This window comes from Bubalus bubalis, chromosome 6, assembly GCF_019923935.1.
Source record: "Bubalus bubalis isolate 160015118507 breed Murrah chromosome 6, NDDB_SH_1, whole genome shotgun sequence".
Taxonomy (NCBI): domain Eukaryota; kingdom Metazoa; phylum Chordata; class Mammalia; order Artiodactyla; family Bovidae; genus Bubalus; species Bubalus bubalis.
This window is the reverse complement of record NC_059162.1, coordinates 101,743,626-101,770,951: the sequence shown is the minus strand read 5'-3', so window position 1 is coordinate 101,770,951 and position 27,326 is coordinate 101,743,626. Positions and strand designations below refer to the sequence as shown.

Sequence of the window (27,326 nt, the reverse complement as noted above, 5' to 3'; positions counted from 1 at the left end):
CAGGGCAGGAGCGGGTCCGGGTGGGACGGCTTCTGAGTCGGCAGTGCCGCGGACAGGCGCTCGGGGCAGCCCGTGCCTCGCTGAGGTCCCCGCCCCGTCCCGGCCGGGCCGGCTCGCCTGTCAGTCACTGGGGCGGAGGCAGCGGCGGTAGCAGGGCCGGAGACGGAGGGTGAGAAGAGCGCGGGCCTGGCCGAGCCGAGGGGACCTGCCACAGCCCCTTAACTCCACGGACTCTTCGCCCGAGATTTGCGAAGCTGTACCCCTGCGCTTCGTTGGACGCCTCCGTAACCCGCGAAGGGCTCTCTCCCCCGTAACCTCCCACCCCCGTGACCTCCTCCTAGAACCCGAGATCTCACTAGGGTGTTGTGGTACAGGCCATCGACCCTGTGACCCCTTGGTTTTCCCCAGGCCTCGCTTCCCTATGACTCCCTCTTCATAGATTCTGGGGACAGAACCCTGATTTACCATCAGGACCCCCGCCTGCAAACTCCTCACTGACGGCTTTCTCCTAGGAGATCCCCTCAGTGGGTCTCCTCCTAAGAGCACCCCTTTTGGCCTCTGGCTAGCCCCCCACCCTCAACCGAGGTAGGGCGGCCTCGGCAGCCATGCTTGCCCTGGGACCCCTGTCACGCCACCACTTCCTGGGCACCCAAGCCGGAGTCTAGCAGGGGGCCAGCAGCCAAGAGGCTGGGGCAGGAGACAGGCCACGGTCCACCTCCCTGCTGGGGAGGGAGCAAAGATGGAGCGGCGGGAGGAGCAGCCGGGGGCTGCAGGGGCTGGAGCAGCACCAGCCTTGGACTTCACGGTGGAGAACGTGGAGAAGGTATGAGGGCTCTGGGGAGGGGCACTCCAGTGACAGAGCAGAAGTTCTGGGGACTGACACTAATGCCAGGGCCCAGGCCTGGGCTGGGTGCCCGTTGGGATGGTGCCTCCAGAGCACCTGGCATTTGCTGTCTCTCTGGGCCAGCCGACAGCAATGCAATGGTGTCTTAGGCTATTTTTGGCCTTCCATAGACACGGGTCCTCTGTAGACACGCTAGGGTCTTGGGATGGTCCCTCCAGTGTGCTGATGGTTTAGACCCTCCAGCCAGACTGGCTACTCTCCAGCTCCACGGGAAATGCATGAGCAGTGCAGTAAGAAGCCAGGAATGAGGGAGATTTGCAGCTCAGTCCCCAGAAACCAGAGTGATGCTGAGCCATCCTGGCCCTGTTTTGTTGAGCAGGGGCTCAGAAAATAATCTGAAACTAAAACAATCTGGGTTGTGTTTTCACTTTTCCTTGGAGAAGGGTCCTTCGGTTATTGGATGGAGGGCAGACCACTCCCGGGCAGGTGGAAGTAGGGCTGGCCCCTTGGTTTTGTCCTGGATCCCAGGGGCCTGGTCCTGCTGGCAGCTTCAGGGTCCTTCCCTACTCACCTGCCCACATGGCTTCCTGCCATAGCACTCTCAGGCTCCCCCGCTGCTCAGTCTGTCTTTTCAAACTGCTTCTCTATTTCTTTGCTGGGTTCTGCCCCCAGAGGCTGGGAATGTAGAAATGCTTTCCACCCTGGGGTGGATGGGGGATACAGGGCTATCGTGGTGGAAAACAGGGAATGGTTGCAGATACTCATTTGTTATTCTTGAGCCCCGTTTACCATACCCAGTGGTAAGGATGCATCTTTCTGCTTCTGTTCTCTGCCTGCCTCTGCATCCCAAGGGTCCAGACAAGGAACAGTGGCCATAACTGGCTGTCAGAGGTACAGATAGGGCTCAACCTACTTGGATGGAGCCTGCTTAGGACTCTTAGGGCTTAGGACCCTGCTTAGGACTCTCACAGTCCTGGCCTCACTCATCCACCCCTTGGGGCTGGGCAGTGTTGGCATGGTGGCGCACTGTTCCATGTGCCTCCAGGGAAATAAACCACTGTTTTCCTACTGTGTGAAGTCCTAATGGAATTGGGACCCTGGGGATTTAGCTAGTTGAGAACTCCAGGCTAGGCATTTGCCAGGGCTGCAGGCCAAGACTTCTCTGGACCAGCTTTTGGACCCTCTTGTATGCTCTCTGAGGAGTGTTCTCACCCTCCCTTTCAGTTTATCTGTGCCCTAGGGCTGCCTGGCAAAGTCTTAGTCCTGCTCAGATTTCACAGTGGCTTTGGTGCCAGCATCTGGAGTGACCTAGGGATGATCCTGGGGGAGCTAAATGGAGCTGTTGGAGTAGATGAGAGCAGCTGTGCCTGGGAGGGTTGGAGGCGGGGGGTGGCTCAGGCTGTTCCACGCTCTTCTCAGGCTTAGCTTCTTCCTTATGGAGCCACTCTTTCCACCTGGGCCTTGCCCTTTACCTCAGGTGCTTTTCCTTTGGGGAACTTGGCCTCCTCTTTTGCTGCTTCCCTGCAGTTCACGCTCCCAACCCCTTAGGTTTTGCTATAGAGAGAAGAGGCTATGGTGGAGTGTGGGCAAGTTCAGGCTCTCAAGATCCTGGCCGGACCCCAGGTCCATGAAGCACTGCTGAGCCTGAGCTCTCCCTTCCCGCTCAGCCCCCTGGTCAGAAAGAGAGGACAGTTTTGCAGGACCAAGTCATGGCCTATGTTGTGGGCCCTGGCAGGATCCAGAGTGGCCAGCACCTGCTCAGTCTTGTGCTGTCCTGCAGGCGCTGCACCAGCTCTACTATGACCCCAACATTGAGAACAAGAACCTGGCTCAAAAGTGGCTGATGCAGGCCCAGGCGTCCCCTCAGGCCTGGCACTTCAGCTGGCAGCTCCTGCAGCCGGACAAGGTGCCTGAGATCCAGTACTTTGGGGCCAGTGCCCTACACATCAAGATCTCTCGCTACTGGAGTGACATCCCTACTGACCAGTATGAGAGCCTAAAGGCACAGCTCTTCACCCAGATCACCCACTTTGCCAGTGGCTCCAAGATTGTGCTGACTCGGCTGTGCGTGGCGCTGGCCTCGCTGGCTCTCAGCATGATGCCCGACGCTTGGCCATGTGCTGTGGCAGATATGGTACGGCTGTTCCAGGCCGAGGACTCACCGGTGGATAGCCAGGGCCGCTGCCTGGCCCTGCTGGAGCTTCTGACAGTGCTGCCCGAGGAGTTCCAGACCAGCCGCCTGCCCCAGTATCGCAAAAGCCTGGTGCGGACCAGCCTGGCAGTGGAGTGTGGGGCTGTCTTCCCACTGCTGGAGCAGCTGCTGCAGCAGCCCAGCTCACCCAGCTGTGTGCGTCAGAAGGTGCTCAAGTGCTTTTCCAGCTGGGTGCAGCTGGAGGTACCGCTGCAAGACTGCGAGGCGCTCATTCAGGCTGCCTTCGCGGCTCTGCAGGACTCAGAGCTCTTTGACAGCAGTGTGGAGGCCATTGTCAATGCCATCTCACAGCCTGATGCCCAGAGGTGAGCCGGTCCCAACCATCCCGGAGATGGACAGCCTGCTTGGCCAGCCACACATCCATCCATCCATCTGTTCAGTAAACACTAATTGAGTACCTACTACATGCCTGGCCCTATGCTGAATATACAGCAAGGAACCAAACAAGACATGGTCCTTGTCCTTGTGGTTCAGAGAGGGAGACAAGATGTTAGACAACAAACCATCCAACGAATTATTCAATGAAAATATTTGACTCTCCCTTCTCGTTCTCTTAGTACCAAGTCCTGGCTGCTCTGCTCCTGACTCTGCGGCATATCTTTTCCATTTCCACTGCCCCCACCCTGGTGTAATTTGTCCTCATCTCTCTCGCCTGATTACTGAGGGGATTCCTCACCAGTCCCCTGGTTTTCACACTTGTACCTTTCATTGCCAACTTAGCACCCAGAGAAATCTTTTTAAAAAATGAGAGTCTAATCTTTCCTTTCTGCTCAGAAATCCCCAGTGGCCCCACACTGCTCTTAGGATAAAGTTCAGAATTCTCAATGTGATTCACGAGGGCAAAGCACAGCATGGCATCCCCAGCCTCGTCTCAAGCTATGCTACTTCCTTTCTTCATTCTCACACAAACTTTTCAGTTTCTTGAGGGTCCCAGGCTCCTTCTAGCCTCCAAGCCATCACATGTACTTGTCATATCATCGTTGCCTGATCTGAAACTTCACTTCCTTAGGAAAGTCCTCATGATTTTCAAGACTGCTTGGTCTTCTCTATTTTATCTCAGCACTCCCAGTGTTTTTCATTCTTAGTCTGTAACGCAGTTTCATTATAAATTAACGTATGTCTCCCCATTAGTCTCTCAGCAATGTGAGGACAGGCTCTCTGTCATTTTATTTTGTCACATTGTGCCTGGCAGCACTTGGTAGCATTCATTATTTTTTAAACAGAGGAAAAGTAGGAGTTGCCTACTTGGTGAGGGTAGGAGTGGGAGAGGGTGGAAGGGGAGGGAGTGTTCCAGGCTTCGGGAGATACAGCAGGGGCAAAGGCATGTAGTGGGCAGCCCCACCATACACTCAAGGATCCAAAACAAGGTGAGTGTAATGAGATGTTTCCTCAGGAAATGTTGCTTGAGCGTCTGTTTATGTGTGGGGGTCTAGGCTGACCACAGGGAGCCTAAAGATGGATAGGTTGATTTCTGCAAGTCAAGAGCTCAGAATCCAGGAGACACATGGATGGGCAAGTACAGCCTATGTGATGAGTGCTCTAATAGAGGGAGCAGGTTGCTGTCAGAACCGAGAGGAGGCGTTTAACCCAGTGTGAGGGTATGAAGGGCTTCCCTGAGGAGGTGCCGACCGAGCTGTGCTTTGAAGGCTGTGTAAGAGTTAGCCAGATGGAGATGATGGATATGGGGAGGACATTTCAGACCGAAGGAAGAGCCCAAGCAAGGAAAGGGTGTGAGAGAGCCTGGTGACTGGGTATGATTAAATAGCAAAGTGTAAGGGCCAGTGGTTGGAGATCTAGACCCAGATCATCAAGGCCTTGTTGACCAGGCTTAAGATTTTGGTCTTTGTGCTGAAGAGGATATAATAAGAGAAAATGGCGTGATGAGATTTTTGGTATAAGTTGGATTGGCTGGGGCAAGCCTGGAAGCCTGATACTTCACATTTCAGAGAAAAGGCTTTGAGAATGCTCAACAGAGCCAGAAGGGGAAATACCATTGAAAGGGATGGCCTGGGGAAGTGGTTGATGGCTCTAGCTTTGGCATTAGTCATGTTTGAGTTTGAATCCCAAATAATTCACTTCCTAGATCTGAGACCTTGAATAAACCACTTTTAAGCCTCAGTTTCTGTTATCAGTAAAATGGATCATTATACAGAGTTTAAATAGAATAATGTTCCCAGGGCCTGACCCTGGTATTCTGGGAATATTTTGGTATGAAGATTCAATAAGAGAATGTTTCTGAGAGCTTTAGCATGGTTCCTTGACATCACATTAATGGCAGTTACTAGTATTTGGTATCATGATTGCTTTGGCAGTTAGTATGAGCCCTTTCCCAGGGCATCTCAGCTTTTCCAGTTTAAGGTGGGTACCAAGTCCTAGGTCAAGGCCTTTCTTGGCTGGCTAGGCTCAGACAATTGGTGGCTAAGGGGAATTGGCAGGGCCAGTGCGTGGGTGATGTGAGGTGTCCTTGGATACACCCAGGTTTACCCGCCTAGCCAGTCTCGAGGGCTTTGGCAGGTAATTGATGCCTCTGCTCCTCTGAACGAATGAGCAAGCAAGGAGCCAGTGAGGGAACCTATAGCCTCCTGAGCGCCCATTGGCTGCAGCCCCCTCGGTTGCTTAGCAACTCTCCCCATTTTCTCAGCTCTGCTCCCAGAGCTCTAATTGCAGGTCTGGGCTGAGCTCAGTGTGAGTGGCAGCCAAGGAGTCCCAGCAGCTCTGCCCCGGCAGCTCAAGCTGACCAACAGGAGCCAGGCCTTTTGAACCCAGGCTCAGCTGTGGTGTTCTAAAGGCATCCTCTCTATCTCCCTCCCCCAGACCTAGAAACCTTGAGGCCTCAGGTACATTCTGTTTGCTCACAAGTCTCAGGCACAGGTGTCTGGGTGGTAGGAAATCAATGCAAGAGTTTCCCCTATGGGTGGACTGCATCCAGCCTGGAGTCAGTGTTTGGGCTTTGCTCTGTCTAGTCCATTTCCTAACTTTGGCTTGAGAAAGTCACCTTCAGTGGCTTTGAATTTTGGGTCATCCAGCCATTCCCCAGGTGTCCCAACGTTGGCTCTCTCCTTGGCTGAGCTTACACTCAAGTCACCATTTTCCCACCCTATCCACAGCTGCTGCTGTTTGCCTGGCTCTCTCTCCTTTGAAAAAAAAAGTTTCCTGAGATTTGTTTTTAATCCTGGGAAAGCTTTTTGCTGGGGGGCTGGAGAAGAGAAAAAAGATGAATTAGACAGGCTCATGGGAGCTCCCATCAGTTAGAATTTGAGAGATATGCTGAGATCTGCATAGATCCTTTGAGGAAATTCAAGTTGGACCCTGAAACAGAAGCAGATCTATAGCAGTGCACAGGGCTGTCTTAACCTGGAATCTGTCACTATTTGCTCTGTGACCTTGAGTAATGCTCTGAGCTCTACTGGGCTATACTGTCCTTGATTTATCCTGTTATGAGGCAGAGATGAGACAAATTAAGAACTTTGATTACCTACTGTGTACATGAATTTCGAAGATGTGAGGGAGCCCTGGAATTCAGTGAGGATGCTGTGGGGGTAGGGCACTACCTCCTGCTGCCATCTCAGCTACTGGGCAGCTCACAGCCATGGCCTTGGCCCTGCCCCTACTCACTGTGCCAGAGTCTGGCCTGAAGGTGCCCATTGTCTTGTGGTGCAGCCCGTGTCAGGGCCATGAGACAAGCCATCCCCGCTGTCTCCAGGCCACACCCTCTGGAGCTGTCTCTGGGCTGCGGGTAATCTGGTATGAACGTCTTGTCCCACCAGAACCGGGATGTGGAAGCCAGCATCCCGGACTGGTTGCCTCTTGTCCTTCTCATCCTTTGCCTAAGGTTACCTTGCCAGGGCTACCTCCTAGCAAGCTGCTTGGGGCAAGTCCAGATAGAACTCCTTCTGGATCTTCAGTACCCCTCCCTCCATGGTTTGCTATGGTGACACTATGATTGGCAGTAGAGGGATCCCCCCTGAGAGCATCACTTCCTCTGCTTAGTCTCTCCACACAGCAGGCAGCTGGGGATGGAGCTAGCCTTCTCTAGTCTCCTTTGTATACTCTGCTTCCTCTGCTCCTTCCTTAGGGATCACTGTGCTTCAGTGCTCTGGCTCAGACCCTCTTTTCTCATTCAGCACTTACACATGCACGCATGCTAAGTTGCTTCAGTCATGTCTGACTCTGCGACCCTACAGACCATAGCCCACCAGGCTCCTCTGTCCATGGCATTCTTCAGGCAAGAATACTGGAGTGGGTTGTCATGCCCTCCTCCCATTCGACACTTAATTCTTGGGCACTTTCCAGCTATTCCCATAGCTGTTTGCTGATGATTCCAAAGTCTATGTCTCTTGCTCTAACCTCTCCATTGGGCTTCAGGTTTCTATATCCAGTTCTCTCTGGATACTTCTACCTGCCTATTTCCCTGGGTACCTCTGATTCAATATGCCTAATGTTGAACTTAACACCCTGTGGCCTGCCGTTAAATTTATTACTGTCCCCATCCATCCTCTCCTCCAGGTCTCAGGAAGTATTTCCACCAGGGAGAGTTGTTCTTGACTCTTCGCCATCCTCCTATCCCTGTTTTGTTTCTGAGTTCCCTCTGAGTTCATTCCCTCCCTTACTGCCACCAGACTCCTTAGGAGTTAGGATTTGGTGGCAGGGGGCAGAGTGGAGGGTGGAGGTTGATGCTCTCCGGAGCTGTTGCTGTCTCCTGTAGTCTTTAACAAGACTCTTGAGCGTGTGTTACCTCTTCTGTCTCCTATCCTTATTCAATCTCCCCTGATACTGATGGTATTAGTTTCCTACAGCTGCCATGCTAAGGTACCACACCCTGGCACACACGACAGAGATTTATTGTCTCACAGTTGTGGAGCCTGGAGGTCTGAAATCAAGGTCTCAGCTCCCTCTGAAACCTGTAGGAGCACCCTTCCTTGCTGCCTCCCAGCTTCTGTTGCTTTGCTGGCAGTCTTTGGTGTTCTCTCGGCTTGCTGCATAATTCCAGCCTCTCCCTTTGTTGTCACATGTCATCCTCCCTGTGGGTCTCTGTCTTAACATGAAGGTCTTCTTTTAAGAACATCAGTCATATTGTATTAGGCCACCCCCTACTCTCTGATCTAATCTGCAGTGACCCTGTTTCCAAATCAGGTCACATTCTGAGCTACTAAGGTTAGGGCTTCAACACATCTTTTTTGGGGAAACGTAATTCAATCAATAGCTGTCTTATTCTCTGCCCCCCCCCCCAAATTTATTTGTCCTCCCCACATGCAAAACACATTCACCTCATCCTAACCTCCCTAAAAGTCTTAAGCCATTCAAGCATCAACTCTAAGTCCAACTGGAGGCACAGGTCCAGCCACACTTACCTTTTTGTATATCCTTTCCAGAGTTCTCCTGGAGGTCTCTGACCTAAAGTTATTCCCAAATTGGGCAATGTCAAACCTGCCACATAGGCCTAGCCCCTGACCTCTTTCTTGCTTTGGGTTTGATGTGGAAAGGGGGGCTTTGATGGACAACAGAGAGATTGTGCCTTTCTCCCAAAGCTGGTGGGGGATGGGCAGACAGTTCTGATGCATCTCCTCACCCTCTGCCTCCAGGTACGTGAACACACTCCTGAAACTCATCCCACTGGTGCTGGGACTGCAGGATCAACTGCGACAGGCAGTACAGAATGGGGACATGGAGACCTCCCATGGCATCTGTCGCATTGCTGTGGCTCTGGGCGAGAACCACTCCCGGTGAGGACAGGGGCAACTGCAGGTGGGATGGCAGGGCCCTTGCAGAAGTAAGGGAGGTGGAAGGACCTCCCCATGCCTTCTCCCTCCCAGGGCCTTGCTGGACCAAGTGGAGCACTGGCAGAGCTTCCTGGCCCTCGTCAACATGATCATGTTCTGCACGGGCATCCCTGGCCACTTCCCTGTCAACGAGACCACCAGCTCCCTGACCCTCACCTTCTGGTACACACTGCAGGTGTGTCACGTGACCTTCGGTGGCCCTGGGCCGCGATGGAAGAAGGGGAGTGATGGCATCTTCGGCTAACTCTCCTCCCTGGTTCTCTCAGGATGACATTCTGTCCTTTGAGGCAGAGAAACAGGCTGTGTACCAGCAGGTGTACCGGCCAGTCTACTTCCAGCTGGTGGATGTGCTTCTGCACAAGGCCCAGTTCCCTTCTGATGAAGAATATGGATTCTGGTCCTCAGATGAGAAGGAGCAGTTCCGAATTTACAGGTGACAGTAGCAGGCCGATCCGGCTCTGAAGGGAGTCCTGAGATAATGAAGGCAATGAGGGCAGGGGTCCAAGGCCAGGTTCCCTGAATCCTGGGCCACCCTTCTCTGTTCTCTAGGTGCTTTGGCAGGGCTGTGAGGGAATCGGGGTGGGCTCCTGTGCTTGGGGGAGGCATCTAGGCAGTGTATAAGGCCTTCATCTGCTTCTTAGGGTGGACATCTCAGACACGCTCATGTATGTCTATGAGATGCTGGGGGCCGAGCTCCTCAGCAACCTCTATGACAAGCTGGGTCGTTTGCTCACCAGCTCAGAGGAGCCCTACTCCTGGCAGGTACCTCCCCAGCCTGATTCCCTCAGCCCTCCCAGATCTGTCACCTCCTCCTCCTCAGCCAAGCCAGTGGCATCCTCTTTCCCCAGCACACAGAGGCCCTGCTCTATGGCTTCCAGTCCATCGCAGAGACCATCGATGTCAACTACTCCGATGTGGTGCCCGGGCTCATCGGCCTCATCCCGCGGATCAGCATCAGCAACGTGCAGCTGGCGGACACTGTCATGTTCACCATTGGTGAGCCCTGGCCCACACCCGTGAGCACACCCCCAGAGCCACAGCGCACAGCCCCAAGCCGACCTGCTGGGTCCTGTGCAAAGTGGGAGACAGAAGTGCGCACACACACAATCAGAAACTGCAGCCAGGGGACTGTCCTGGCATGTCTAGGGGTCCTTGCCACAGTGCGCTGAGCTGCAGTTCAGCGAGGCTAGTTCATTGCCACTGAAACAGTGGCACTGGGCCTCTACCGAGTAACACCTTCCCACTTCTCAGCGGTAAGGTCATGTTTGAGCCCGTACGTGCATATTTGCCCATCCCATGCTCTGAACACGCAGCGCGCTCTCTGTTCAGGGGCTCCAGCTCCACCCTGCCACATCTGCCTGCCTTGCAGGGACCTGGCACACAGGCAGCCTGGCCTGCCTCAGATGCCTTCCCTCCTTCCTCCAGGAGCTCTGTCTGAGTGGCTGGCTGACCACCCCGTCATGATCAACAGCGTTCTACCCCTTGTGCTGCACGCCTTAGGCAATCCCGAGCTCTCTATCTCTTCTGTGTCCACCCTCAAGAAGATCTGCCGAGAGTGCAAGTATGACCTGCCGCCCTACGCTGCCAACATCGTGGCTGTCTCCCAGGTATCCCAGGGCCCTGGGTGCAGCCAGGCCTCAGGGCACAGTCTGCCCTGCACTGACACCATATTCCTTCTCTTTATCCCTAGGATGTGCTGATGAAACAGATCCATAAGGTGAGTTCATAAGTTTCTAGGGGGCTCGGCTCTTTGAGGTATTGGGGGGATCCAAAGAAATCCCATCTTCTGCCTTTGTGCCTTATTCTTATTCTTGGAACCTTCCCCAAGAGGCTCATTCTCCCCACCCACAGCTAGGTGTCTCTGGGACTGACCCTCTGTGCTCTGCCCCACAGACGAGCCAGTGCATGTGGCTGATGCAGGCACTCGGCTTCTTGCTGTCAGCCTTGCAAGTGGAGGAGATCCTTAAAAACCTGCACTCGCTCATCTCACCATATATCCAGCAGCTGGAGAAGCTGGCAGAAGAGATCGTGAGTGAACTCTTGCACGCGCGCGTGTGTGTATGTGTCGTATGTGGCCGCAAGCAGCAGTGGGTCTCTGGGGCTGCCCTTTGTGGGGGCTGTGGCTTAGCTGCTGAGGGGTGGGCTGGCAGTCAGGGCTGGGAGATCCAGAGCTTGGTTCCCTTCTCCCCGTAGCCTAATCCTTCCAACAAGCTGGCCATTGTCCACATCTTGGGGCTTCTCTCCAACCTCTTCACCACACTGGACGTCAGTCATCATGAGGATGATCATGAAGGCCCTGAGCTCCGGAAGCTGCCAGTGCCACAGGGACCCAACCCCGTGGGTGATGTTGTCATTGCCACTGCCCCCCCCACCCCCAACCCTGTGGGAATGTCATAGTCACCCCTGAACTCTACGGGTAATATTGTCATTGTGTCCCTGGCCCCATGGGGCGTGATGCATTTGGTCCTTTGACCCTGTGAATGACCCTCCCACTGCCCCCTGCTCTGTAGGGAGTGATGTCATTGTCTCACTCAGTCCTGTGGGTGATGTTGTCTTTGTTCCTAGCCTAACTGGGGTGGTGTTACAGTGTTTCCTTCTCCCCATGGGCAACACTGACATTATACATCCTAAGTGATGTAATTATGGTACCCTGTTTAACCCCCAACTCAGTGGGGCCTTCTACTTCAGCATTCACCGTCCTCTACAGGCACTAAGGATGCTTACATACTCCACATGTAATAGTTCTTGCCTTGGAGTGGTTTTGGTCTAGAGGAAATACATGTAAACAGATTGTCACAAAGCACTGTGATAACTGCCGTGGTAAGCTTGGCACAGGACGTTGGGGTGACTACTTATGAGCTGTTTAGTCTGGGACAAGTCTCAGCTGCCCATTCAAAACTAGGAACATCAGGATATCTGATGCTCATCTTATAGAACTGTGCTGAACAGCAGGTATAGTCTTGATTAAAAGTACTTTGCATACTGTAAAACTCTGTACGGATGCGAGGGACTGCTTTAGTCATTGTTCCAAGTACCCCTCCAGTGTTTTCTCCTGGAGAAAAGGTTAGCCACGGTATCCTGGTCCCTCTGCTCAACTCCCCACCCCAGTATCGGTCACCCTTTTAGCTCCAGACCAAACCAAAGCCACTGTCCTCCCAAAGAACCCCTCCTTCTTCTATGGTAGTCATCATCCCTCCTTCCCTCACCTCCCAGGACCTCAGGCTGCTCTGCTCCACCATAAGCTGCCCATTTCTACGCATCCCTTGGGGCTCTCTACCCTAAGCCTATCTGGGTGAGACAATATCTCTGCTTCTTCAGGGGCTGGTCCATAGGCCTTTGGCACTAAAATGCTTTTACTGAGCAGAAGTCGATAGGGAGTGACTTTTTTAAAAGATTACAAAGTTTTAATAGTCTTCTGAAGCTTGCAGTTTGAGGCTTCCTCTAAGATGATCCTTAGAATTCAGGGTATCTTTGATTCATGGGGATTCAGCAAAACACTCCTTCCCCGGGGTCCTGTGTACCAAGTCTTCAGCATGCAGTCTGGGGTAATAGGTTTGAAACTCCAGGCCTACCTCCAACTACCAAGTAGTCCTTCTCGGGTGGGCGAGAGTGGTAGTGGGGGCACCTCACTTCTTCCTGTGTCTTCAGGTGGTGGTGGTACTGCAGCAGGTCTTCCAGCTTATCCAGAAGGTGCTGAGCAAATGGCTGAATGATGCCCAGGTGGTAGAGGTGAGTGCTGACCCTTGCCAACAGCCCCCATGGTGATTCTGCTCAGAGATGGAGCTTCCACCACCTCAGCTTGCTATGATCTGGAGGAAATGAAGGAGACGAATCCTACCCCATAGACACTCAGAATCTCTGGGGAAGAAACTTCCTGGTGTCACAAGAAGTGCTCCACCCAAGGCTGTGATGCTGGGGCTGAGTGCCAGTCAGGATCCATTTTAGCGTCCAGACACCTGCCTTGGTTCCCTCCAGCGCAGGCAGTTCTCACTGTTGTTGCTCCCTGAGAGGCCGTGGTGGAGATGTAAGGAGCTGGAGTTAAGTTACAGAGTTCCATCCTCAGCCCCTCTGAGAGGGGCCTTTCAGCCTCTTGCCTTCCAGGGTGAGGGTCAGACTAGCCTACCTTCCAGGGTTCACAGAGCCAGGCAGGCTGGTGGGTAAGGCCCCCTTTTTAGGCCTCTGTGCAGGGCCTCCGTTCTGCTGCAGCCAGCGGTGACCTGCTGACCAGGCCCCCTTTGCTTTCTTCCCAGGCGGTGTGCGCTATCTTTGAGAAGTCCGTTAAGACGCTGCTGGATGACTTTGCCCCCATGGTGCCACAGCTGTGTGAGATGCTGGGGCGGATGTACAGCACCATCCCCCAGGCCTCTGCTCTTGACCTCACTCGACAGGTGGGCCTTCATCCCAGGCAGAGATCTGACCCAGGGATTGGGCAGGTGGGTGGAGTAGTGGTTGCTCTGGCAGGAGTCCTCGCCTGCATTCCAGGGACACTGGCCTGTCCTGGTGGGCCAGGGCCTCCGCTGACCAGCATCCCCTGCTTTGTTGCAGCTGGTCCACATCTTTGCTCACGAGCCTGCCCACTTTCCCCCCATCGAGGCCCTCTTCCTGCTCGTCACCTCTGTCACACTCACCCTCTTCCAGCAAGGTAGGTCCCGACCAGGGTCTCTGCTGCTGCCGCCACTGCCACTGCCTCTGCCTCCTGACTGGGGAGCCACAGCTGCCCACTTTGTTCTCCTCTCGCCCCTGAGTTGCACGTGGGTTTTGACGGGAAGGTAACGGGATCCAGCTCAGCACAGCTGGCACCTTACAGATAGTTGACGCCCTAGGTGGAAGTGGACAAGAGAGTGACTGATGTCTTCTCCTGGGCTCAGGGCCAGGCCGGGTGTGGGGGAAGCTGGGGCTGGAGGCTCAGAGGGACTCGGAGCACCAGCTTGGCTCCATTTCCTTTGGCATAGAATGAAAGGTGGCAAGAACATGGGCTTCGAAGTCAGCTAGACCTCAAGTCTAAGCTCATCACCACCAACTAGTTGTGTGACCTTGGGCAAGTCACATACCTTTTCAGAGCCTTTGTTTCCATATCTGTGAAAAGGGGATGTCAGATACTTGCTAGGACTGTTAGTAGGTATTAATGTAGCATCTTTTGGGCCCCTGGCTTGGGGGTTTTGCACATGATGTTCTCACAGAGTGCTGGTTCCTTTCCCTGCATTGAGACTCATTCCTTTCTAGGCCAGAAGCCTTTGGCTGTGATCCCAGCCCCCCAGTCACTACGGCCCTCTGCCTGAGAGAAGTTGGGAGTAGGGGGCTCCAGGCTTCCCCTGCTGCCTAACCCAGGCTTCTCACTTGGAGAAGAAACAACGTTGTTCCGTCATCCTCCTGAGTTTTGCCTAGAGTCATGCTCACAGGCTTGAGGCTCACCAGGAGTCTTAGCTGGAGCCAGAGTGCTCTCTGCTTCTGTCCTCAGTATTTGGTCCCCTGATGCTGACCTCTGCTCTGATGGACCATGGGTTGTTTCCAGAGTGGGGAGAAATCTGAGCCAGAAAACAGATGTCCTCCTCAGCCTCACCTCTCCCCACCCTCCATGGCCACTGCTCCATCTGGATCGCCTCAGCAATCTTCTGACTGGTTTCCCTGGCATCTGCCCTTCTCCAACCTGTTCTGAACCCAGCAGCTGTAATATTTTTTATAAGACACAGATCTGAGCACTTTTCCCTCCCTGGCTTAAAGCCCTTCATTGCTCCCCATCACCCTCAGGTCATGGTCCCACTGCTCGCCACCGCGTGACAGACCTGCATACTTCTCACCGGTCATTCCTGAATGGCTCCAGCAGTTCAGCCACCCTGATACTTCCCCCATCATGCCCCCTTTGACCTCTGTGCCCTGCTCCTCTGCCTGGATTGCCCTGTGCCCTTCACTGGGTAGGCTCTCTCTCCTCATGCCTTACCCCTGCATCAGTCCTCAGAAGCTTCTCTGAGGCAGAGCTGGCTGCTTCTGACCTTGCGCCAGAACTGCATGGGCACGTACCACTGATACAGCGTTGATCACACTCAGTAAGCAGCTTCCATGACTGTCTCCCTCCCTGGACTAAGCCCCTCAAGGGCAGGCTTGGGTCTCTTCCTTCTGCATCCCTCGGAACAAGGCCAGCAGAGAGCAGACACCAGACACTGTTGAAGAAAGGAGGCAAGGTCTCCTTGCTCTTGGAGCCTTTCTTCCTCACTATCCAGCCCACCTCTAGCAGGGCGGCTGCTGAACCTCAAACCTGCCATCTACAGGGACCCCAGGCTTGGGTACGTTGGGCCTCACTTTACAGGACTTGATTACAGGACTTGAGTAACTTAGGGGGCAGATGTGGAAGGGACAGGCTTTATCAAGGGCTTTTCACAGCCTGAAGGAAGTAGGGAAGAGATGATTATCGACTTGACAGTCAGGGAAACTGAATGTGGATGGCTTGCACAAGATCACACAGCTGCTTAGTGGTATCTCAGGCAGGGGTTTCCACAGCGTCTCCTCCTGAGAGTGGAGCAGCCAGGCAGGAGCTCCAGGTCACGCCTCGTCCTTGCTGAAAGTGTCATCAGAACTGGAGGCAGGATAGTGTCCAACATCCTACCTGTTGGGCTTGTTGGTTGTCTTACAGGACAGGATGCCCCCCTCACCTGCTTCGCTGTCCCGGTCTTGCCATACCTCCCTCGGGCTCTGCCCTCCCACTGCACCGCGGGGCGACACACTGGCTGGTTTCCCTCTTTCTTCGTGCGTCCCAGTGGTGGGAGGGGTTCGTCAGCCCTGAGCCCGGCTCTCTGCTGAGTCTGTGTCCATGCGGAGGGGTGTTGTGGGCGGGGCTCTCATTTTTGCCTCATCATGCAGCTCCTTCCCCTGGGCCTTGACTGGCCAGTCCCACAGCATATCAGGCACTGCCAAACCCAAGAAGGAGTCTTCTGGATTAAGAGAATCCTGTAGATTCTTTTCTTTGGCTAGACCAAGAGCCTTAAGGGCAAGGAAGGGAGCGGACACCTGCTCAGACCATGATGCCCAGGAAGGGCTTTCAGCCAGGCCTCCCATGGCAGTACCAAGGACCAATCTCCCACCAGCCCTGCCCTCCTCTTGATGATGAGTGATGGGGAGGTATGTGATCGGAAGCAGTGTAGGGCCACTGCAGTCTGCCAGAGGCCACAACAAGAGTGTGGGGTCTGTTTGCCCAGCTACATGGTGGCCAGCATCGCTCAAGCACTGCAGGGTCCTTGGGGACTGACCTGAGGAGGAGTGAAGAGTAGGTGGAAGGCCCCTTGGGAGGGAGCTGGGGCAGACCGTCCTTCACTTTGCCGTCTCTTTCTGTTGGGCTTCTCCCAGTTCATGGTTTTTGTATGTTTTGTTTCTTTATCTTGCTTCCTGCTGCTCATGTGCCCCACGCTGTCTCCCTGCAGGCTCTCAGTCCCACATAACTATATGAGGTTGAGTTGCTGTTTGTATAATTTTTTCTTAAGTTCCATCTTTATTATATTTTAGGGCCCAGGGATCATCCTGATATTGTTGATTCATTTATGCAACTCCTGGCACAGGTGTGTTTTAGTTTTATTCATTCACGTTCTGTTCTCTCTCTTTCTCTTTCTCTTATGTTGAAATTCAATTTAAGCCTATTTTTAGCTTTCTGTTGACAAATTTTTTTTTTCTGTTCAGTTGAATAGAGTTTCTTCATCTGTTTCCGTGGAAGTTGACAACCCAACATCCTCCTTTAGTGCCCCTTTGCCTCAACTAGCTCAGTCCTCCACAGAGACCAGGGAGAGGCTGATCCCGAAGGGAGGGAGCTGGGCTGGCCTGAGGGGTGGGCATGGGAGGGGGTGGTAACCGTGCCCAGCAGCTCCTGTGGGCCCAAAGTGACCAAAGAGCTCAGGGGCAGGACCAGAGTTGAAGGGCCTGGGGTTCACTGTCCCTGTGCTCCTGCGGGGAACTGCCTGCCTCAGTGCCCCCAGCCTGCTCTTGAGAGGGAGGCTGGGAGGAGCTCCGAGGGAGGGGCCAAGCTGAATGTGCTGCAGTGGAGCCCAGAGCTCAACTGTCGCTGGGCTGCCGGACAGGTCCTGCTGCTGCTGGGAGGTGGGGTGCTGGCTCCATTGCGAGATGTGTCTGGTGTGTGTTTAAGTGTCTCGGAACTGACTCGTGTGTTTCGAGTCCGGTTTGGGCAGGGAACAGAAATCACATGGCTGCTGTGAGTAGTATGTGTATTGTTCTGAGTGTCAGAATAAATGTGTAGCTGTAGTGAGCCTGTGCACTGATGCGTGTTGTGTGCTGATGTGCGTTAGACATGGATGGAGTTTGAGTGTCGATGTTTGTTGGAGGTGTGTGATTTGGGCTGTGGGAGTGCGTGTTATGGAGGGGAGGAGTATATACGGTAATGGTGTGTCTGTATGAGGGGTTGTATGTTTGGGAAGATACATGTGTCAGGCTGTGGGAATGTGGGGTTAGTATGTGTGTCAAGGAGTTCCTGTGAGTTGGGGGCTCCTATGGGTTGGGGTCCATGATGTGTTTCTTTGTTTAATCACTCCACAGATATTTTTTGAGTGTGTTATACATGCTTGGTCATGTGGTAGGTGCTGAGAATGTAATGGTGAGCAAAAGCAGACACGGTTCTTACCCTCTTGGAACTTACAGCCTAGTAGAGGGGGTGTAGGAGGAGTGGGAATGGACAGTGTGCTCTGGGCCTGGGTGGACATGTGTGTGAGGGTGTATCTTTGGGGCAAGGACATTTCAGTATGGGTGTGTGTGGGGAGAGTGCACGTGCTAGAGAACTGGGGAGGGTGAGGGTGTGGGTGTGTGGACATAGTTTGGGGATAGGGTTGGGGTGGGATGTGAATGTGTAGCGAGGGTGTGTTGCAAATGGGGAGAGTGGTGTATACAAGGGATGTGATTGAGGTGTGATAGAGGGTAAGTAGGGCATTTCAGGTGAGGGGCCTGTGGGGCTGTTTGCGCTTGAGTGAAAATGAGGGAGTGGAAGGTATATGAAGGCTGGAGGGTTGAGGGTTGATGTGGAATGCACTGGGGGGCTGCTGGGGGACAGCAGTGCTTGATGACTGTGGGAGCTGTGCAGAGCATCTCCTATGACCTGAGGATGTGCCATTCGCGCCTTGGTACCTCTTGGGGTGAGCTCTCAGCCCCTATACTCCATCTGCTTCCCCTGACACGGCAGCCCTGGCTCCTGGGCTGGGTATGGATGAGAAGGGCCTGGACACAGGCTATCCTGGGTGAGAGGTGGGGCCGTGGCTCCCAGGCTCCCGCCCTGCCTTTCCTCTTCCTAAGCTGGAGAGTGTCTGAGGAATGCAGGCAGGACATAGGAGGGGTGGTGTGAACTGGGCTCCCTGTACAGCTGCCATCTCTGCCCTGTTAACAAATCAAGGGGGCCTCAACTGCCTCTGTGAATCAAAGTGAAGTCACTGCTGGCAACCTGGAGCCTGCAGGAGGTCTGGCCCTGGTGGTGGGGGGTGGGGTGGAGTGATGTGTTTGCTCGGGAGTGACTGGGGCCCAAGCTGTGGCATTATGACTCCCAACCTCTCTCATGCACATGTGCATTCATGTACACATACATGTACATGGCATCCCTTGGCTGCTCCCCTCCTGACATACTGAACTCTGGAGTGGTCTCATTCCCCAGAGATGGCTGGGTGGCTGGTTTTGGCAACCTTCACTTGTGGCGTGTGAGGTTGGGGCCTGGGTGGCAGGTGAGTGGGAGGATGATTCTTAGAGTCGACTAGGGCTGGGCTTACCAGCTCCACCTCCTGCAGGCTCTGAAGCGGAAGCCAGATTTGTTCCTGTGTGAACGACTGGATGTCAAAGCTGTGTTCCAGTGTGGTAAGTGGGGTGCCAGGTGGACAGATGGGCCTGGGGCCCCCTCGGGAAGATCCCTGAGCCCCATCTGATCTTCCTCTGCCTCTCTCACAGCTGTGCTGGCCCTCAAGTTCCCCGAAGCACCTACTGTCAAGGCCTCCTGTGGCTTCTTTGTGAGTCCTGTGCTGACCCCCAAGCCCTGCACCATCCTTATACCCCGCCCACCCTGCTCAGGACTCTGTTGGGTAGGGGTATGGTGTGCAGGCCTTGTCTCCAGGGAGACGGGGGAGAGAGGGGGAGCTGACGGGCTTCTCCATCCTCTGTAGACAGAGCTGCTGCCTCGGTGTGGGGAAGTAGAACCTGTGGGAAAGGTGGTACAGGAGGATGGCCGGATGCTGCTCATAGCAGTGCTGGAGGTGAGACGGAGCGGGTGGGGCAGCGGGGTTTGGGGATGGGGCGGCCCTCACTGCTGAGGCAGCTGCCCTCTTGGGAAGCTTGCACCTTGGTTCCCTAAGCTCTGTTTCTTCATCAAGTAAATAGCTGGAAGTTGTTAGGTTGCTGTGAGGATCAGCTATCATGTGTCAAGTAGCACTCACTCTTCATGTGCACTGTGGCTGAGGAACTGCCCGGGAGTGGGTGGTGTGGCTAGGCTCTCTTGCTGCAGACGGGGCAAGGCCCTGGTGTGCTAAGAACCCATCTCCCTCAGGCCATTGGGGGCCAGGCCTCCCGCAGCCTCATGGACTGCTTTGCCGACATCCTATTTGCTCTGAACAAACACTGCTTCAGCCTCCTGAGCGTGTGGATCAAGGAGGCGCTTCAGGCACCTGGCTTTCCCTCCGCCCGCCTCAGCCCTGAACAGAAGGACACTTTCAGCCAACAGATCCTTCGGTGAGCAGAGCTGGCAGGGCCTGGGCTTGGGTCATGGGGAGGTGGAGGCCATGGTGGATGGTGCTGACTTGCTCTCCCTTCTCTCCTTCAGTGAACGAGTAAACAAGAGGCGGGTGAAGGAGATGGTGAAAGAATTCACACTGCTGTGCCGGGGGCTACATGGCACAGATTACACAGCTGACTACTGAGGGGCACCCCGTCCCACCCACACCTCCTCACCCCTCCTTATCCCCAAAGAGTAAACTTGAACCCTCACGGCACTGCTGTCTCTGCCTCCTTTCCACTGCCACCGCCACCCGACTGCGTGACCTCAGACGACCTGGGGGGAGGATGGGAGGAGGCTTGGACCCAGGCCTTGGTAGGGCATGATGGAGCCAACCTCTAGGTTTAGTGAAAGGGGCACTACTACAGCCAAGCTGCCTAGACTGGAGCCATCCAAATGCTGCCCTTGCCCTTGGGGTAGGTGGCGACTGCAGTAGTGCCAGCAACCTGCCCCCAAATTAAATTAGTCCCCGTGTTTATGCACGCATACACTTATTTAACCAACGGTGCTGAATACTAGACCACTAATTGTGCCATGCCTTGTTCTGTCTGAACAAAGGCTGATCTAGTCCATAGCAACCATACTACTCACTAAACTGGGAGAATGGAACCAGTGAGGAAGGCTGCGTGGAGGAAGTTTCATTTCTGAGGGCAGTGGGAGGTTTCCTAAGTAAAGGACTTGGGGCCTTGGGCTGGAAGTGAGGTGAGGCTGGGCTCATTTGGAAGGGAAGAAATAGCGGCTTTGAATTCCAAGGTGGGTTTCTTGTGTGGGGTTATGGAGACACCCAAACTTACACTTGGTTCAGGAGAGGTATAGAAAGCAGGGCTGAGTATGTGGGGGAGGAGGCATGGTGGCCCCAGAGGAAGAGGAAGGCAAGCCCTAGTGTTGTCTGCAAACCCATAGCTCCCCACTTCTGTGGTACCTGACATGATGGGCAGGGCTTGGTCAGGACCAAGGACAGCTCCTGGCCTGCTGTTGCTCTGTTCCCTTAAGGGTTCTCTTCCTTTCTGTCTCAGCCATAGTTCCACCCCTGCTGCCTCTCAGGCACCCCAGCCTTCTCAGTAAAATTGCAAGAGGAGGACTGGGTTTTCCTCACTCCCAGGCTTGAGCCATGAGTCTCCCTGGAGGTGATAGGAGAACTGGTTACTCCCATGTTTGTCTCAGTCTTTCTCCTGTTGTTTTCCCAATCTCTGTGTAAGTTCTGTGTCCTACATTCTTCATCCTCATTCAGTCTCTTCCCACACCAGCCAGCATCAGCCTCCCTTTCATGTCATTCCCTGAAGTTACTCTGTGCTCTTTCCCTTACCCCTCCTCCACCCCATTCACACCTTTTGATTTTTTCATTTCTCCTGGGGTATGTGGAGATGTTTCACATTTTGTTCTTTTCTTCTGTAACATGACACCCAGGTGTCTTCTTCCTCCCGGTCATGACCAAATGTTTTATATATATATATATATATATAACCTGGAAGAATGCAGGGTGTAAAGAAGAGTTTCTGAAATCAGACCTGGGTTTGGTACTGATTGTGTCACTGACTTGCTGTGTCTTATTAGGCAGTTAGCCTCTTTGAACCACAGTTTCATTATTCTGTAATATGGGACAACTCTTACTCCAAAGACTAAACTCAGAATGTGAGTCCCTGGTGAACAAAAAGTGCTCCATGCTTGCCTAATCGACAGACTGCTGTGAAGATAATAGTGGATGATTTCAGTACATGTGCTATGCAGAGGACCGCTTTATGAAGTTTTATATCGAAATTAATTTGCCCCCGCAATCCTATTAAAAGTACTACTGTTACAACCCCCTTCTGAGGAAACAAGTCATAAAGACGTTGAATAACTTGAGTAAGAAGTTACGTGGCATAGCCCAATATTCAAACCCAGGCAGTTTGGTATTTAACTTAAAAATTACGCATTGCCACCTCCCAAGGTGATAGAGTGCACGAGAAGTCCTTAACAGTGTAGGCGGATAGGAACTGCTCAAGCCAGCGTAGTTATTTTCAGGCAATCGGTGTGTCTGAGGGGGCATAGAGGCTGAACTGGAAGACCAGCGCCAGGAGACGAGAGCCGGGAGAACTACAACACCCACAAGGCTCCGCTCTTCCTCTGAGGCACTTCCGATTGGCTTCAGGCTCGGAGGCCGACCGTTGGTTCTCGGGATGGCTTGGCGGGGATTGGCCGTGCAGGTTTTCAGTTCAGTTTTAGACGGGTATAATTGCCGTCAGTCCCGCCTCAAACACCCGGAAGTAGTCTCCGGGGGAGGCCCATGTGTAGTGGTAAAGCGGAGAAACAGGAGTTGCGGTGGGAGAGGAGCTGGCTAAAGGGCTTAGGGCAGATTGACTCCCCAGCACCTCCCCGCCCACCATCCCCACCAATCGCTTCTGACCCTTTGAGGGCTGTTTTTGAGCACGCGGGGCCTGAAGCTGACGGAGGGAGGTTCCCATTGCCTGCCGCCACCCAAACTGTGCCTCATGGAGTCTACCTTCAGCAGCCCTGCGGAGGCGGCGCTGCAGCGAGAGGCAGGCTCTGCCGGGCTGCGCACTCCTCTTGGAGACCTGGACCGAGTGTACGAGCTGGAGCGAGTCGTTGGATTTGTCCGCGACCTGGGGTGTCAGCGGGTGAGGGCACGTTGGGGAGCGGATGGGTCTGCCAGAGGATTGGGATCTTGGGGTAGTTTTGTGAGGCTGGGAATGGAGGAGATGCTTCGCAGGGTGGAGAGGCTTGGAAGGTTAGGTAGGGACTCCCTTAAAGGTTTCCCTTGAAGACACCTTCGGTGCAGGAGAGGCTGTTCAGACTCCATGGTACATGCTTACAGGTGGCCTTGCAGTTCCCTGACCAGCTATTGGGAGATGCTGGGGCCGTGGCAGCACGACTGGAGGAGGCTACCGGGTCGAAGATGTTCATTCTGGGAGACACAGCCTATGGCAGGTGTGAACTTCAGCTTGAGTATCGAGGGTGAGGTAGGGATCCAGGGCTGATGGTGTTTCTCCTTTATGACAGTGTCTGCCCCTCAGTAGCTTTGTTTCTCCTTCATGATGATGATTCCTTTCCTGATACTCGCTCTTAGTGACACTGTCTTTTCATTTTATTTTTAATTGAAGGATGAGATGGTTAGATGGCATCGCCGACTCAATGGACATGAGTTTGGGTAAACTCTGGGAGTTGGTGATGGACAGGGAGGCTTGGTGTGCTGTGGTTCTTGGGGTCACAAAGAGTAGGACACGACTGAGCAACTGAACTGACTGAATTGCTTAACAGTGTTGTGTTCATTTCTGCCATACATCAACACGTATCAGCCGTAGCTTAACATACGTCCCCTTCCTCTTGAATGTCCCACTCAGCTCCCACCCCGTCTTTTCATAACATGGTTTTCTTCACTGACCACATTTTCCATTGATGACAGCAATACTTTTTTCAATGAGAAGCTCTCTCATGATGGTGTCTCCCCTGCAGCTGCTGTGTGGACGTACTGGGTACTGAGCAAGCTGGAGCTCAGGCCCTTGTACATTTTGGCCCTGCCTGCTTAAGCCCTCCTGCCCGCCCACTGCCCGTGGCCTTCGTCCTTGGTCAGCGATCTGTAGCCTTGGAGCTCTGCGCTAAGGCCTTTGAGGCCCAGAACCCAGACCCCACAGCGCCTGTGGTGCTGCTCAGTGAGCCATCCTGTGCCCACGCCCTGGGTGAGGGTTTTGCTTGTGCATGCGGGTAGGGTGGGCTGACCAGCTTGTGCCTTAATTCCTCCCTTTCAGTACACTCCTGTGGAGTTCTCAACATGGGCTGGGCCCCAACCTCTCCTTTTGGGTCCCAGTCAGTCTCCTGGGGGTGAGGGGGATCCCTTTTTACCAGGCCCCAAACCCTGACACCACCTTCTTCTTCCAGAGGCCTTGGCCACCCTTCTGCGCCCACGGTACCTGGACCTGCTTGTCTCCAGCCCAGCTCTTCCCCTGCCAGCAGGCTCCCTCAATCCAAATCCTGAGCCCCTGGAGCGTTTTGGGCGCCGCTTCCCTTTGGCTCCAGGGAGGTGTCTGGAAGAGTATGGTGCCTTCTATGTGGGGGGCTCTGAGGCCATCTCTGACCCTGATCTTGACCCAGACCTAAGCCGGCTGCTTTTGGGCTGGGCACCAGGGCGGCCCTTCTCCTCCTGCTGCCCAGATACAGGCCGGACTCAGGATGAAGGTATCCGGGCTGGGCGGCTAAGAGCACGCAGACGCTATCTGATAGAGAGGGCCAGAGATGCCCGTGTGGTGGGGCTGCTGGCGGGCACACTGGGTGTGGCCCGACACCGGGAGGCCCTGGCACACTTGCGGAATTTGACACAGGCTGCTGGCAAGCGTAGCTATGTGTTGGCCCTTGGGCGACCCACGCCTGCCAAGCTTGCCAACTTCCCTGAGGTGGACGTCTTTGTGCTGTTGGCCTGTCCTCTGGGTACCCTTGCCCCCCAGCCTTCTGGCAGCTTCTTCAGGCCTGTATTAGCACCATGTGAGCTGGAGGCTGCCTGCAACCCTGCATGGCCACCTCCAGGCCTGGCTCCCCACCTCACACATTATGCGGACTTATTGCCTGGTGAGTGGTGGGGGCACTGCCTAAACTAGAAACACTTGGGGCATGAAGTTGGGGGGCCAATATGAATCTTTTTTTTTCCCTCCCTTCCAGGCTCTCCCTTCCACGTGCCCCTCCCTCCACCTGACTCAGAGCTGTGGGATGCCCCAGATGTGTCACTCATTACTGGGGACCTCCGACCCCCACCTGCCTGGAAGCCATCAGATGATCCTGGGTGCTCAGCCCTGACCCCGAAGCCCCAGCTGGAGCTGGCTGAGAGCAGCCCTGCAGGTGAGTGTGGCAGATCTCCACTCCCATATGAACCCTTCCCCCCTGTTCAGCTCATTCAGCCTCAACCCCCTCCCTCTGCAGCCTCATTCCTTAGTTCCCGGAGCTGGAAAGGACTGCAGCCCAGCCTGGGTCAGACGCCAGTGACGGGAGCTGTCAGCGGAAGACGAGGAATTGCCATCGCCTATGAGGATGAGGGAAATAGCTGATACCATGTGGGACCAGAGCCACAGGTGGACTTAAGACCTTTAGTGTTCCCTGCACCAACCTCACTGTTCTGCCAGGATCCTTGAAGGAGCCTCTCACTGAGGCAGTCCCTCACTGAGGACAGGCTCCAGCTCTGTCTTGTCTTGTCCTGTCCTGGCACTGGCACAAGGCTTAGCCCATACTTGCTTGGTAAAGGTCTGTTGTTTGACGAGGGAACAGCTTTAGGTCTTCCCTGAAGCCTCTGGGCCATCTGTTCTCCTGGGAGCAACCCAAGACCTCTGGCCAATCCAAGTTCCTGCTGTGCAGTTGAGGGTCTGTCTTTTTCAAAGGCAGGTGCTAGATGTTTAGACCAGTTTTCCAACCTTGGCACTGTTGATGTTTTGGGCCAGATAATTGTTTGTGATGGGCTGTCTTGTGTATTATAGGATGTTTAGCATCATCTCTGGTTTCTGCCCAATACATGCCAGTAGCATACCCCTCTCCAATTATGATAAAACAGAAATGTCTCCACATGTTGACAAATGTCCCCTATGGGGGCAAAAGCATCCCCAGTTAAGAATCACTGGTCTACACTTAGCTACACAATACATGTGGTTGTCAAACATAAATTTGAATTAAGATTAAAAGCTCAGTTTCTTAGTCACACTAATCATATTTCAGTATTCAGATAGCCACATGAGAGGACGGCACAGCTCCAAGACATTTCTATCACTGCAGAAAGTTCTGTTGGGCACTGCTGGTCTACACTGACTCCGATTTGTTTCTCAGGGAGGTCACAGAAACTTGAATAAACCAGATAATTTTTCTCCTTGTTTTCTTTTTATTCATCAAATACTGCAAGTCCTGCACAGGTCCTGTGGGTTGAGATCTGAATTATATTTGAGAGGAGTCCTGTCCTCAAAGTGTAGCTGGGAAGAGAGGCAGCTAAAAAGGCAATTACCACAGGGTGAAGCAGTATTCTTTATCAGGAAGGAAGTCCCCAGAGGCAGCTGGAGCCCAGAAGAGGCTTCTTAGAGAGGGTGTTACCTCAGCTGGATCTCTTGAAGGAAAAAAAAATCAGAAGTAATGGAGTGAAAAGGACATTTGGACAAAGGGTACACCATGCTGAAACACACAGGCATAGACCATCATTGTGGGTACTTAAAGCAAAGTGGAGTTGCTAGATCCTAAGGGTTTAGAAGGGTGAAGTGAAAATGACTCACCTTAGTTAGTTCCCTGCATTTGCTGAAAATCTCAACATATTGGCATTGTCCCCCTGGTGGCTCAGATGGTAAAGAATCTGCCTTCAATTCAGGAAAACTTGGTTCGATCCCTGGGTCGGGAAGATTCCCCTGGAGAAGGTAATGGCTACTCATACCAGTATTCTTGGCTGGAGAATTCCATGAGGGGAGCCTTGCGGGCTACAGTCCAGGGGTCGCAAAGAATCAGAAACAGCTGACTGACTGACACTGTTAGGGTGTTGTGATTTCTGCCCTCAAGGATTGCACAGTCTACAGGTAGAGGCAGTTCTGTAAACTGATCGTGGTAATTGGGACAAGGTGAGCATCAGTCATGTATTCTATAAATATGGATTGAACACCCGGGGTGTGCCAAGCACTGGAAATCAGCAGTGAGTTTAGGAATCCTTTCATGGTTGCTTACGTTTTTGTGGTGGAGAAGACAATCACAACAGTATGCAGAATGGTGATAAGGGCTATGGAGCAATATAACGCTGAGAAGGAGGGTAAGAGAAGGGGCTACAGTATTAAACAGGATGATCAGAGAAGACTTTGAAGGTGAGCAAAGACTGAAAGAAGTTTTGAGTGAACCATGTGAATAATTAGAAGAAGCTGAGGGAACAAGTGCAATGCATTGAGGGTACAATTGTGTTCAAGAAATAGCCAGGAGGCCAGTGCAGCCTTTGGAAAAGACCCTGAAGCTGGGAAAGATTGAGGGCAGAAGGAGAAGGGCAGGACAGAGGATGAGCTGGTTGGATGGCATCATCGACTCAGTGGATATGAGTTTGAGCAAATTCTGGGAGATAGTGAAGGACAAGGAAGCCTGGTGTGCTGTAGTCCATGGGGTTACAAAGAGGCACGACGTAGTGACTGAACAACAGGGCAGCCAGAGGAGGGAGTTAGCAAGAAACTATTAGGCAACGCAATCAGGGTAAGAGGCCTGGTAGACCATTATAAGGACCATGGTTTTTATTGCGAGGGAAAGGGGAGCCACCGAGGTATTTAAAGAGAGTGACATGATCTTAATGAAGTTATGTAAGAATCGCCAGGGTGGCGGGAGACCCTAGAGCGGGCGCACTCTCCTGCCTCTGGCTAGGGAAAGCTTCCTGGAAGAACGTATCTTAAGATCATTAAGTGCTGGCCGACCTTGGGGTGAGCACGAAGAAACGTGCTTCAGGCAGAGGAAACAGCATGAGCTCAGTGAGGGACGGGGCAGACACCCTCGCGAGCTGGGTGGGACGGTGAAGGAGGAGGCCCGCGGGATCAGCACTGGCTTGGAGACTAAGCTAGGGCGGCGGTGAGCAGGCTCGGGTGGAAAGCAGGGCTGGTGGGCCGGAGCTGGGCGGAGTGCCCGGGAGTACAACAAGCGGGTGCGGCCCGACCCTAGATGGACCGGCCAGGCAACGATCGAGGTATTCGGCAAGAAAGGTTTCGGGCCGCGAGACTACGATCACCACAATCCTCTGCGCCTGCAATTCCGGCGTCGCCAATTTCCTAGACCGCCGGC

At 53.7% G+C, this 27,326-nt stretch overlaps 2 protein-coding genes and 1 long non-coding RNA gene across 9 annotated transcripts; 2 read left to right on the top strand and 1 right to left on the bottom strand.

The window, feature by feature from the left end:
* The first annotated feature begins 3 nt into the window (after positions 1 to 3).
* Positions 4 to 19,788, top strand: IPO13 (importin 13). Of its 4 annotated transcripts, XM_025288919.3 has the most exons (20): positions 4 to 823; positions 2,625 to 3,361; positions 8,639 to 8,779; positions 8,870 to 9,011; positions 9,103 to 9,269; positions 9,478 to 9,598; positions 9,685 to 9,832; positions 10,262 to 10,443; positions 10,527 to 10,553; positions 10,730 to 10,864; positions 11,030 to 11,173; positions 12,485 to 12,565; positions 13,087 to 13,224; positions 13,382 to 13,478; positions 16,331 to 16,383; positions 18,598 to 18,664; positions 18,755 to 18,813; positions 18,967 to 19,056; positions 19,347 to 19,528; positions 19,620 to 19,788. In XM_025288919.3, exons 1-20 carry the CDS (start codon positions 740 to 742, stop codon positions 19,714 to 19,716), a joined length of 2,892 nt encoding a protein of 963 aa, XP_025144704.1. In that variant the 5' UTR covers positions 4 to 739; the 3' UTR covers positions 19,717 to 19,788. The 4 variants fall into 4 exon arrangements, 3 of the variants coding, with proteins under 3 accessions (XP_025144704.1, XP_025144705.1, XP_025144706.1); XR_003110230.3 differs by lacking the exons at positions 16,331 to 16,383; positions 19,347 to 19,528; positions 19,620 to 19,788 and having other exon boundaries at positions 18,967 to 19,050; XM_025288920.3 differs by lacking the exons at positions 18,598 to 18,664; positions 18,755 to 18,813; positions 18,967 to 19,056; positions 19,347 to 19,528; positions 19,620 to 19,788 and adding an exon at positions 16,502 to 17,619.
* Positions 19,789 to 21,717: 1,929 nt separating this feature from the next.
* DPH2 (diphthamide biosynthesis 2) lies at positions 21,718 to 25,407 on the top strand. 4 transcript variants are annotated; one of them, XM_044945115.2, is made up of 6 exons: positions 21,718 to 22,189; positions 22,387 to 22,499; positions 23,025 to 23,248; positions 23,448 to 23,744; positions 24,222 to 24,398; positions 24,480 to 25,407. In XM_044945115.2, the coding sequence occupies exons 1-6, from the start codon at positions 22,043 to 22,045 to the stop codon at positions 24,602 to 24,604; spliced, it is 1,083 nt and encodes a 360-aa protein (XP_044801050.2). In that variant the 5' UTR covers positions 21,718 to 22,042; the 3' UTR covers positions 24,605 to 25,407. The 4 variants fall into 4 exon arrangements, with proteins under 4 accessions (XP_044801050.2, XP_006043288.2, XP_025144677.2 ...); XM_006043226.4 differs by having other exon boundaries at positions 21,726 to 22,189; positions 23,448 to 24,131; XM_025288892.3 differs by lacking the exon at positions 21,718 to 22,189 and adding an exon at positions 22,673 to 22,719 and having other exon boundaries at positions 22,400 to 22,499; positions 23,448 to 24,131.
* A 93-nt stretch (positions 25,408 to 25,500) lies between these two features.
* On the bottom strand, positions 25,501 to 27,243 carry LOC123334137. Its single transcript, XR_006551947.2, has 3 exons — positions 26,966 to 27,243; positions 25,805 to 25,933; positions 25,501 to 25,641 (listed from the first exon to the last, which is right to left on the bottom strand). It is a non-coding gene; the product is annotated as an uncharacterized LOC123334137 (long non-coding RNA).
* Between the last annotated feature and the right edge of the window lie 83 nt (positions 27,244 to 27,326).